Source organism: Diceros bicornis, chromosome 1, assembly GCF_020826845.1.
Source record: "Diceros bicornis minor isolate mBicDic1 chromosome 1, mDicBic1.mat.cur, whole genome shotgun sequence".
Taxonomy (NCBI): Eukaryota; Metazoa; Chordata; class Mammalia; order Perissodactyla; family Rhinocerotidae; genus Diceros; species Diceros bicornis.
In genome coordinates this window covers 8,680,564-8,693,415 of record NC_080740.1, presented here as the reverse complement: position 1 = coordinate 8,693,415, position 12,852 = coordinate 8,680,564, and the positions used below count along the sequence as shown (strand labels likewise).

Genomic DNA, 12,852 nt, shown 5'->3' with positions numbered 1-12,852 from the left:
CTGTGGCTTTACCGTCGACGGCTATTTTGCTACATTTGAGATGCAGCTCCTTTAAAAATGCAGTTTTAAATGGAACTCACAGAACCTCTTCCCCATATAAGATGTGGCTTTGGAAAGCCGAGTGTGTGAGTGTGCGTGTGTGTGTGTGTGTGTGTTTTCTCCTGCTTGCCCTCCTTACCTTCCTGCAGTTCCTGGCAGAGCACGGCAGCTCCTCGTCAGGGTAACTGTCGATGTCCACATCCTTCCCGCAGATGTAGCCATCACCAGCCCAACCGACTCCGCACTATGAAGGGAAAGCCCATCAGAGGCCTGGGAAGCTGAGCCTGCTGGGAGGCTGGTGGCTAGCAAGGGCCCCTGCTCCTGTGTGTGCCTCCCCAGAGGGAGGGCCCGGAGCCAGACAGCCTTGTTGGGTAGGATTTTAAAGCTATCAAATTGTTTTTGAATAGCCTAATGGTTCAAAATTCAAAAGGTAAAAAGGGAGATATAGTGAAAACTCCTTCCCACTCCTGTTCCCTTGGCTCAGGCAAGCAGGGCAATCCGTTCTCATGTACACTTTCTGAGATACGCGGTGCTTAGTCAAGCAAATGCACAGACACACTCTCTTTTTGTCCTTTAACACAATTGGTAGCACACACACATACAGTGATCTGCACCTTGATTTTTTAAAATTAACGTTATCTTGGAGCTCTTCCCATATCACTCCACGTGGATTCACGTCATTCTTTTTGGTCACAGATATATCATACATAAGGTGGTATGCATGTGCCTCAATTAATTCAGCCAGTCCTCTACCGGCAGGTGTCAGGTTTTTAAAATCTTTCTCTATTGCAAACAATGCTGCAACAAATAATTCTAGTACATTTGCCATTCTGCACATGTACCAGTTTCTTAGAGTGGAATTCCTGGTTCAAAGGGTATTTGCATTTGTAATTTTGAGTTATTGTCAAAATGTTCTCTATATGATGGTCCAATGTCTTCTCCCCGTGGAAATGAACACACGAATGGGTAGAGTGGCTTCTGTGTCACTTTCCTTATCTTCGTGAGCCACAGTCATATCTCTGAATCTAACAGTCTTCTAGATCAATTTCCACCAAAGGAAGAACCTTCCAAGGTGCTGTACCTCTGTTCATACCCTTTTCTTTTAATAGAAGAAGGTTCCCACAGATGCAGTGCTGGGTCTGCGTGTTCTCTACTTCCCTGGAGGGGTCTACCCAAGTATTCTGTCACCACCAGCTGCTGAGAGCAAGCTTTCAATGTTAGCAAAAGAGGCATTAAAATAACAGTTATGTCAAACGAGACTCTATAATCATTTTCTCCAATGTTTACAATGATGCTCCAAGGTCACTGTTATCCCATTTTACAAAAGAGTCAACTAGGCTTAGCGTGGTTAAGTCCCATGCTCAAAGTCTCAGAGCTGGAACTTGAACTCAAGCCTGTCCCAGTCCACTGTCATTTGCCATTTCTATTTGGTTGACGTGCATGTTGAGTTCTTCCTCTGATATTCCATACTCTTGTTGGTCTAGTTAAAGGATGGCTGACAAACTCAAGAGAAAGGAAGTCATTCCACAAGTGGTGTCCTGGGTATGAGGGGGTCCCTGGGAGCTCAGCCTAGGAGCAGGAGGGGTGACAGAACAGCAGAAGGAACAGGGGATAAGGGGGCCTGGAAAACGACAGGGAACCAGAAAGGCAGGGAGAGGAAAGAGTCTGAGGAACAGAGTCAGGGCCAAAGGAAAAGAAACCTCACATGAGTAAATGTTAAATTTCCTGACAGTGCTAATCAAAATAAGGTGATTTAAGACCAGTGACTTCCTAAGCTGCAGGCTGCCTGTTCTTAATCATCTGTGCTCTCCTTCTGCAACCAGAGATTTAGAAGGCAGGATTCCAAAGGCACCCCTCCCAAAACCACCCCTATTTCCGCTCAATTGCTTCAGCAGGGCCTTCAGACGGCCTGGAAGGCTCAGCCGTGGGGTATGGTCCTTGACTCATTTTAATGAAGAAAAAATTTCCTCTAGGAACAACTACATTTTTAATGAGCCATTTTCTGGCAGATTACATTATTTTAGTAGTCACACCAAGTGTATTAATCCTTTACCATCTGTCATTGTGCCTTATTACAAATTCAAAAACATATTAAGAGCCCCATCACCCACATCCCACCGAAGTCGTTAATTTGTTCACAGAAAATGAGGATTTAAACGTAGATATACACTTGCCACTCAATGGTAATAAACATGCCCAAGCAACAGGAATCAGGGAAATCATTGGCTTTTTTCTCCTCTACCCCAGCTCGTTCCTTCATCAGGACCTCATTACAGACTATCTGTTCTGCTGGAGAGAGCTGACATCATTACATTTATTTCTTTAACTTAGTTTTGATTCTCCCCATTTTTCCTATTTGAAAAGTCATATGCTCATTGTAGAAAATTTTGCAAACATAAAGATAAAGAAGTCTAAGTTTCAGGTATAACAAAGAGGGAAAAAGTCTTCCAGAATCCATCATGCCGCTCAGAGGTGATCATCACGTTCCTGTGAATCCCAGACTCTGAAGGGCCACCTGCCGGGGGCCTGGATTACTGGGAAGAAAGGAGGAGGCGAGCTGCTGGAGATGGCTGATTTATCCGTCTCTAGAATCCCCAAGGACTCTGGAGCCTGGGATTTGAGAATGGATGGCAGGAACGAGCCTTCTTCTTCACCAAGGGCCCAGTACACCCCCACCTGGCATGAGACCCATGTCAGGCGTGCCTGCCCTGCTCTCTTCCCAGCCTCCTCCTCCCCATTTTGGCTCCAGGGCTGGGAAATGCACAAGAAGAAGAGAGACCATCCCTCGTGCTATTCCCGAATCTGGGTGGAGGCTGACACAGAGCATGGCACTGTCCGCCCTCTCCAACTCACCTGCGGGAGACACGAGGTTTCTCTCTGAGGGTCTACACAACCCACCCCTCTCCATTGCCATCCACCTCCTGGAGTGTTAGGCCAGATTTTGAAACAGGACATCTTAAGGGTGAGGACAGTTAGAAATGACAGCACTATGCCAATAAGTCACATAAACAAGCCAGGGCCGTAAAGCGAAGAGAGGGAAGGAGGCACCTTCACCTCCTGCTGCTCCCTTCTCGGGCTTTCCACAGAGGGTGCTTGGGAGCTGGGTCTCCACCACTGAGGTGCCCAAGGGGATGGTGTCGACCTGTGGCCCAGAGGGACAGAAAAGGCAGCTGATGGTTAGATGGACTTCAGGTTGCTCCCCACAAACGCAACTGACCCTGTTACTATTACATCCTGTGTTTATCTTGACCGAAATGTTTTCATTTTTGAGTACATTTACTCTGAAGCAAGCAGAAACCAGAGAGAGGTGGTGCTTAAAATGGACGAGGGAAAAATGATAAAGCAACAAACAGCTTACCACGCACGTCACATCCCCCTGCCTCCCTTCGATGCACTGCGCGTTCACACTGCAAGGATTCAGTTCCGGATTCCTGCAGTTTCTCTCGATTTTGCATCCCCTTGTCTGATCACCAGTGTACCCTGGTTGACAAGGCCCACAGCGATAAGACCCCTGCAGGGAGCAAAGACAAGACGATGAGCCAGGGGCTCAGAGCTGTGAGCAAAGGCACTGCGACGGTGTCTATGTTCATATGTCCTCAGTGATGCCAGGATTACGGGAGCTCCATGCCTGCCTCTCTGCTTCCATGTACATCTTATAAGATGCTGTGAATACTGGGGAAGACACCACCAGATTGGAAGATGCAGCTGGCCACGCAGACATGAAGGAACAGAACTGAGGCAGAAGGCTAGACAGTGAACCAACGTCACTTTGATTTCCCAGCTCCGCTGTGGGGGCAAAAAGGGAAAGGGCTGGAAATTCCAGTGAAGGTATAGTAAGAGGCTTTCCTCTGGGGACAAGGCAGATGGTTTGATTAAAAAGCAAGTTAGAATTTTTTTTTTTTTTTTTTACCGTTCCTTTGGCTTTTTTACAATTGAGTGACAAAGGAACAGGTGTACAGAGAAATGCTGGTGGCGCTGCATTGAGAATTCTTGATGAGGTAAGCTGCTATGGAAGAAACCTGGCAAATGAGCTGTCAGCCCCATTGCAATGGCCCTTCCAGGGCCAGGCAAGACTTTTTTTTTAAACAGCTCTATTGAGATAAAATTTACATATCATGAAAGACACGTAACGTAACGTATACAATTCAATGATTTTAGTCACTTACAACCCCTTAATTGCCAAATCCAAGGGATGCCCTTCAATGACCTTTCTTGATCTAACGGCCTCACTGGACTGCTCCAGTGGTCAGCTGTCTCTGTTTCTTTCCTTCTGCTCTTTTTCCTTTGCCTGCTTCATCTTTGAGATTCTCTGGAGTTCTACTTTCTAGGCAGTTCCACTGTCTACTGTCCTTCTCCCTGGGTGGCTTTAGTTATTACCTTTATGTCAATGTCTCCCAAATCTATTTCTGCAGACTAGCTTTGTCCTGGTAAAAATCTAAGAAGCAACAAATCCCTGTATATTTTTAAGTAGTAAAGCGTTGTGGATAAGAACATAGGCTCTGCAGCCAGACTGGAAGTCTTATGAGATGTGTGGCCTTCACCTAATTACTTAACTTTTCTGTGCCTTAGTTTCTTCAAATGTAAAATGGGGATTGTTGTCAGGATTAAAATAAGTGACTTGATATTTAAAAAATGCTTTTACATACAAGGAAACTAGGAACCTAGAGATTAAATAACTTTCCCGGGGACATATAGTGAGTCAGAAACAGTCACACATGGAATCAAAAAAATAGTTCTTTCGTTGACAGTCCACGGTGCTACACCTATCATCTTAGAATGGCCAATTTTTTCAGAAGTGGGTGGCCAGGTCCTTCTTCCTAGTCATCTTAGTCTGGAAGCTCTGCTGAAACCTGCCCACCATGGGTGACCCTGCTGCTATTTGAAATCCTGGTGCCATAGCTTTCAGCATCACAGCAACACGCAGCCGCCACAGTATGATAACCGACAGACAGATGGTGTGGTTCCCTGACCAGGAAATGAACCTGGGCTGCGATGGTGAGAGCGCTGAATCTTAACCACTAGACCACCAGGACTAGCTATATTCTGGAATACTGAACTGTTAATATAAACAAGAAGCTCTTCATATTTTTAAAACGTAAGAACAATAATATTTTATTCAATAAATATTCATCTTAAAAGTCCAACACTTCAACTTTAATAGAAGATAAAAAACAAGTTTGGCACTTATAAAATTATGTTTATATAAAAAATTACTTATAAAATTACTCTAATATTAAAAACTGTTTTTCAGCACAAACTTGTATCCTCACTTGCCAATCAAATATATTATGCCCATATATTCTACGTGTGTTTCGGGGTTATGATTTATAAACATACCCTTGTTTTAATAACTGGTCTGCTTTGATAACAACATAACTGGTCTGCTTTGATAACAACAGCCATGAGAAATACTTACCAAAGTGTTAACACAGATGGAATTGAGAACGCATGCTCCATTTCGACACTCATCAACATCAGTGCAGACCTAGTGCAGAAAAGTTCAAAGAGACACTCTAAGTAGAAATGCAAAAAAATTTTGCTTTGTTTTCATATCTTTGTGTGAAGTGAGGATACAGAATTTCAGGTCGAATGGAAACTGGAATGTCATTTTAGCATCTCCGTGTTTGTACCAGTCTGTACTTACCCTAATTTCAAGCGACAGTTGCCTACTTGGTATTTAAAGTTGTTCAGAAAAGACAACTTGTATGATTAATTAGTTCCACAACCTTTCTAGTCAGGAAGGTTCTTCTTTATCCTGCTGGGGACTCAATGTATTTCTTCTATCTGAGGATTCCTATCTTTCTTTGATTCTGGAAAATTCTCAGCCTCCCTCTGCTCCTATTCTTTCTAGTCTTTCTTTGGAACTACAATTAAACAAATATTGGACTTTCTTATTATCTCTTCTTTTGACTCTTAACCTCTCATTCATATTTTCCATATCTTTATTTCTCCGTGCTGCGTTCTGGATGATTTCCTTAGACCTACCTTCCGGTCTATAAATTCCCTGTTAGTTGTCTTGCCCATCTATTGAGTTTTTAATGTCAATGATTATATTTTTCATTGAATAAATTTTACTTGGGCTATTTTTCTTTTTTTTTGTGAGGAAGATCAGCCCTGAGCTAACACTCATGCTAATCCTCCTCTTTTTGCTGAGGAAGACCGGCTCTGAGCTAACATCTATTTGGGCTATTTTTCAAACTTGCCTGTTTTTGTTTCCCCCACATTGCTCTATTCTTTAATGATGTGGTATCTATTCTTCCCTTTTTCTCTTTATCCTTTTGAACTTGTTTTATATTTATCATGTTTCCTCATGGTGGCCTCTTCATATAAATTGCCATTTTTGTTGATGAGCATATCCTCGGTGGCCCTGCTTTTGCCTGTGTGTGTTCCACTGGCCCTGAGTTTTGGAGTCTCTTCACAAAGTGGTATGGCTTTGACATTAGCCAGACCCTGGGGATTTTATTGCTTCAAGGCTGGTTTTTGTGTTAATTTTTTGACTTGTGTTTCTGCATTATATGTGTAACATAGATTTCGAGGTCACAATTGTATGTGGTACAAGCTTGGAGCTTTGGTTTGTTGGGGGCAATCTTCATTTTTATCAACCATGTCCCAAAGCTGAGACATCAAGCTTCCTTGTTGAGTTTGGGGGCTAGTAAAGTTTTCTCATCTCCTTGTAATGGGTAGGGTAGCTCTTTGAGGCCCCTGGCTTTATGCAGGGGTGTTAGGTCTTTCTAAAGGTCTAAGACTACATCTGCTGTACCCATAGGTGCTAAAACCCCAGCTCCTCACTCCCAGGATCTACATCCAGCTCCCACCTCCCATGAGCTGCTGTGGCATCAGCCGCCACCCACAGCTCTGGCTTTGAGTTCCCTTTTTGTTTCTAGAAGCTGAACATTTCCTTTTGTTTCTTTTGATATTGGTGATGCATTAAAATTTGTTGTTAAATTTTAGCAAGGTGGCTCCCTTCTACTTCAGTTCAGTCTTCCATATTGCTGGAAATCCACTGGTGAGTGCTCCTTCCAGCTTACATAAAGCATCTTCCATTTCATCTATTTTCCTTGGTGTAGTCTTGGAGATTTTGTCATTAGGGGAGAGAAGAAAAACTTTGGGTCATTACGCAGACAGCTTCTTGTCATTCATATGTGTCTAGCTTGCCTCCTTTCTCTAGTTAAAAAAATGTTGCCCTCTAGACTCCTTTGATGGGCAGCTAGGAAATAACGAACCCTTGCCCTTCTTCAAAGCTAATAATTTCCCTAAGGTAGTAAAATATATTTATAGACCAACCATTTTTAAGGGCTGAAAACATCAAAAAGAATTTCACAGTCAGTCAGTTAAATAATGACCAGGACACAGTAGAACATTTGGAAATAAATGGAGACTGTCACAAAGTGCTCAAGTGCTTTATGGTAATTTATAGCTTATATAAGAAGAAGGGGGGTTTCCTCAGGGGATTATTTCCTCTCTTGAAATCCTCTCATCTCTAAAACAGCTTCTGATCAGCAACAATGACTCCATAAAAGTGGCCTGATTTTTCAAAGCTTTTGTTTGTTTCCCTAATTCTTAAGTTATTGTGCAGGACAAAATGCTCAATGGCTATCAACAAAAGAAGCCTGAAATCAGGGCCTGTATTCAGGATCACCCCATTTACTGTTTTTCTAGTGATACTCGATTATTCCAATTTAATAGCTTCTTCCGCCCCACTAGGCTTGATGAACATATATGCTCAGAAATGAGTTGGAAAACTTCCTAACTTGCCCATTGTGCACCATGACATTCCACATGGCATTGGCTGCTCAAGGAGGTAAAGGATTATACTGGAAGAGGGGGGAAACAAAGTTTTTCTGTTGGTAATTAAGATAAAAAATGAATAGAAAGATGATGACTTCAGCCCACCTGCTTGTTTGACTTGGCAAAACTGATCCCAACACCCTGCAACATGGGCCCCGTGAAGCCCACTGGGCAGGCGTCACATCGGAAGCCAGGAGCCAAGTTCACACAGCGCACGCCCGGGTAGCAGGGATGATATTTGCACTGGAGACAAAAAAAATTCAAAGTCTTTAGCCACATGGACAAAACAGTCTCAAGCTTTCATTCATCTATTTGCACATGCTCGTTTATTCATTTAACTATCCATTTTTTGGTTGCCAAATGATAAAAGGAAATAGAGGCTTCCAACTTTGTCGTCACCCACGGAATCCCTGAGCCACACAGTATGGTGCTGCCTGTTAGTTACAGAATAATGGCACCACTAAGTGGAAAGGGTCCTTCATGTTAACCAGTCTACCTCCCCGTGTAAATTCCCTGATACTCTAACTTGGAAGTTTAAAAATCTCTGTGAAGGGATGGTGCTCCTGGACCTCTTGTCAGCTTGTCAGCCTCTAATAACTTGGCTGTTCGATGAGTCCAAAGGCATTACTGAACTAGCCATTCAAATGAAAAGACCTCGAGAAGACAGTCAGGGCAGTTATTTGTTCAGTGAGATGAGATCCACCAGGGTCTGTGCCTGCCTTCGTGCCCTATCAAGTCCACGGCTGCTCCCAGGCTCTCGGAGTCTAGGAGATTGATTCTGATGCTTTTTTTTTTTAACCACTTCAACTAATGTAAAAAACATGACCACTTCCTGTCCTTTCAAAAGGAGGAAAATTCCAGCTCACAGATAAAAACCAGATGTAGTTCTATAAAATATGTGCAGATGTTTCTTCAATTGAGGGATTATTAGAGATCACCGTAATTGCTTACTACTTGGAGGTAGTCAGCTGAGTGCTACCAGGAGCCTGTAGGAGCTGTGTGTGTGTGTGTGTGTGTGTCTGCATGTGTGTGTGTCTGCATGTGTGTGTGTGTCTGTGTGTGTGTGTGTCAGCATGTGCCTAAGCTCCTTGCATGCACCTCATCCCCTCCGTTTCCCCTTCCAGCCATCCTCTGGCCGGGTGGGAGGGGAAAGGCACATTCTGGTGGCAGCCCTGCTACCTACAATGAACACTGCTTTGGGACTGGAGTAGTGACTGGCTAACCATGGTCTTGAAACAGTCCCTTTCAGCTTTGCCAGCCGGCCAAACAGCCTGTCTTTGCTGTATGTGTCTCTCTGGCTCCATCCCCGGGCACTTTTGGCTACTTACAGTTACGTGTCCTCAACAGGTCATGTTGGTTTGAGATTCCCTTCTACTCCGCTACTTTAGGAAGCCTGAAGAAATTAGTTGCAACCCCCGAAATATACCCTGACACAGATCTTCCCCCTCCCACATTTGCAAAAATGTGGAAAAATCAAAACTGTAACACAGACTGCTTAAGAGAAATAATCAGTGTTAGAGTATAAAGCTGAAATCTCAGCATTGTAGCAACATAGAGCAGTAGAAGAGCTGGGAACAGAGAGAGAGAGATTACAAACACAGCCACAGCACGTGTCACGCCTCCTTCCTCCCGCTGCTCATGGTGTCTCTGGTCTTAAGGATTCATAAGGAAGTAACTTTTATGCACCTGGAGGACAACTCAAGTCATCCCTTAGTCATCAACTCGCCTTCTTTTTCCATAAGCTGTAGGGTATGCGAGATACTCAGGGAACCCCCAATCTGTCCAGCTGAACTTTTACCTCATCAACATCAGAACAGGTGACCCCATTTCCCGTGTAGCCCTCGGGGCAGGGCCCACACTGGAAGCCATCTCTGGTGTCAGTACATCGGACGCCACGGAAACACGGGTTGGAGTCACACCGGCGTATTGGGGGTGTTGGGGGTGCCGGGGGTGCGGGAGCCACCACTGTGTTCGGGGTTGGAGACTGAAAGCTGAGAGGACCTAGAGAAAAACAATAATCCATAGGCTTATTCACCACCAGGAAAACACAGCTAATAAAAAATGAAATTTCGTTCCTCAACGAACTTCCGTTCCCTCCAACTCTGTGCCAAACCTCCAGGAACCACAGCAAACGCAGCCTCACCCCAGGCCCTTCATCACCTTACATCTGCTCGTCCAACTCGAGTGAGCCACTTACCACAAAAGCACTTACCGCAAGCCTGGCATTCAGCTATGGTGTTTCGCAAAAATGATGTTTCCTTGACCTTTAGAAATGGGAAGGGAAAAGAAAAGATGGAAAAGGAGTACCTGGTATATAACCCAGGCAGGAAAAAATCCATGTGCAGCAATCTGCTGAACAGTTCTTAAAGGAGTGCTAACGCAGCCCTTGACAGCTCCCGCTCTGCTTGGAGCCATGGTGTTTACTATACGTTTGTCCCTCATTTCCATAGCCCTTGTAGCAGAGCCCCAGGGCGGCGGGCTGTGTGGGGCCACCTGAGGTCTGGCTCCAGGTCCCCATCCCTGCCTCTGCAGGCCTGCAACCCTATTAGCTTGTACACAGAGCTTCTCTGAGAAGACTGGGGCTTTTCTGATGGTTTGTCCTCGCTGTTACCTGCTGTCTCAGAAGATCCTTCACTTCTCCCAGTAGCTGGTTTAGTTGTGTCATTTGCCCCAAGAACTGCCTATTAAAGTCTCCTGTAGGAATAGCAAAAGATAAGGAGAATTCAGCCAGTGACAGCCATCTCTACAGTGACTCAAAAACAAATGATTTCCCAGAGAGTCATCGTGACAAAAACCTAGAGTAGAGGAATTCGACTTGGGGTAGTTCATCTAATTCACCTAAAAAATAACGATAATGATGCCACTGGCTAGTTAGTCCAAATTCAGATGAGTTATAAAAATAAAAGTGCAATGGAAACATTTCTTGCCCTAGACTTTGGCACAAGAGCCTGGTTTTTGAGGATACACTCTGTAGGACTGCTGTGCTGACAGCCCACCTTTTGGTGACGGGACCCAGCCCACCGGGGGACCTGGGGGTTTGTCTGTATGGAGGAAGGTGCACAAACTGCCCAAGAGCCCACACCTGTGCTTGTGGCAGCCACCGGCTCACTCTGCTGCAGGAAGCAGTCTTGCAGGCTGGCAACCTGGAACAGCGAGCCTCGCACCACCAGCTTCAGCTCTTCCAAGAAGTCCTAGAAGAAATCACAGTCATACCACACATAGCTGACACCGTTCAAAAGCCAGGGCGCGTGCATTCTCACACTGTTTTCAGAACAGAGCAGCCCTGTATACTTGGGCCCCGACATCTGACATGCTTTTGTGGGTTTGCATTTTTCCTAGAGCCCGCCCGCCCCGTCCTTTTGACTGACGCAAATATGGAAGAAGCCAGTGGCCTAGGAAAATGCTGACATTCGGCTTGGCCTGAGAGCTCATCAAGGTGGCTCTGAGAAGAGGAAAGGCTTTTTCCTTCATGGTAAACAAGTTATTGTGTGGCAGGAGGCTCTGAAGACTTGTCTGGAATTTGTTTATGGAGTTTAGACTGTAATAAATAAGGTAGTGATCCCAATGTTAAACACTGTTGTTTTTAGAATGTCTTGGCTCCAGGTTTTAGCAAAATTTCTGATTTCCTTGGGCTATGAGAATGAATAAACTGTATATTCTATGATTATTAGGTAGTTGGCATCATATTTTCACATCACTGGTTGATATTGATTATTCATTGTTAGTCACAAAGTCAATTTCCTGACCTCTTTATTTTGTAACTTTTATTCATACCCATTATTAGATATATATGACAGAAAAAGTTTATGTTAACTGCCAATTTAAAGTCATCATCTTTATTTTAGAAATTAGCATGCTAAGGATTTTCAGAGGAATTCTACTTTTTAATTTAGCTAAGTCATGTATGCAACAGGTGCTATGTAATAGATATTGTGTTGGACATCAGACTATAAGCTCTATGGAGGCAGGCCGTGACTATTTTGCCCATCACAGTATCCCTAATGCCTAGTATGTGCTATTTGTTAACTAATTGACTAAATGAATGAATGAAAAGGTGACTATGAAGGTAGAGTGCTTGGTCCCTGCTAATAGTCTGAGGAGGGAGAACTTTTGAGAAAATTCAAAGAAGTGTAGTTTCTGATGACCTTGCCATGGCTGACTCCTGGCTTTTAGAAACTGACCTATTTGGTAGTGGACATTAATTTCTGAAGTGGTCAGTCACACAATTTCTGACTGTCATTCTGATTATTTGGGCTACTTTGGGGATTCAGAAATAAAGTTTAGCATCTCTTTCTATTCATTAATTTTCTTCTCTCTCTATAAATCTACAATATATATACATCTCTCTCTCTCTCTACCAAAACAAAACAAAAAAACCTTGGATTTTAGCTTTCTTGAAATTTCTGCTTGAAAATGCTTCCTATTTTCTAAGCACAAAATTCTAGTATCAGAGTCATGCTTTTTATATTATCTCAAACTTCTCAACATTCATGGTTGTAATGGAAATTATTGCTTACACCTTGACTCTTTGTACAAAGGGCACAGAGTAGCTTGTAACTAAAGAACATATAATAAAATAATAAAATAGAAATGGAAAATAAGGATTGAGAGATAGAAGACAACAATATTATGGGCCATAACAGATGATCATAGTTACTGATTTTGGCACTGACTCCCACATCACATAAAATTTAGGAACTATGACCAGTTATAATTAATGGAAAAGACAAAGAATACTAGTTCTTTATAGGACACAAAGTATTTCCTAGTGCAAAATTCTAAAAGAAATATATGTGGCAATTTCTACAGTAAGTGCAATGATAAATGAAAAAAATTCCATTAACACGGTATAAAATAGAAGATAGATTTGATGGGATTTTTAAGGCCTCATGGAACTAGGTTGGCAATAAGGTCCTTTTTGTTAGGGATGTTCTAATAAGACCTGTGAAAATGTTGTTCCTAGTGCTTGGCAGTTTCCAATCAGTCTTTCTTTTTTATTTTCATTAAAAAATAATAAATAATAAG

At 43.2% G+C, this 12,852-nt stretch overlaps 1 protein-coding gene across 1 annotated transcript in view; it reads right to left on the bottom strand.

The window, feature by feature from the left end:
• Positions 1-12,852, bottom strand: part of THBS4 (thrombospondin 4) — a 44,667-nt gene that overhangs the window by 12,557 nt on the left and 19,258 nt on the right. Inside the window, exons 4-11 of the mRNA XM_058569359.1 lie at positions 10,910-11,018; positions 10,439-10,521; positions 10,040-10,091; positions 9,626-9,828; positions 7,933-8,070; positions 5,456-5,524; positions 3,398-3,550; positions 179-283 (exon numbers count right to left, since the gene is read on the bottom strand). Of these exons, the coding sequence (XP_058425342.1) occupies positions 179-283; positions 3,398-3,550; positions 5,456-5,524; positions 7,933-8,070; positions 9,626-9,828; positions 10,040-10,091; positions 10,439-10,521; positions 10,910-11,018 (912 nt within the window). The remainder of the gene's footprint in view (positions 1-178; positions 284-3,397; positions 3,551-5,455; positions 5,525-7,932; positions 8,071-9,625; positions 9,829-10,039; positions 10,092-10,438; positions 10,522-10,909; positions 11,019-12,852) is intronic.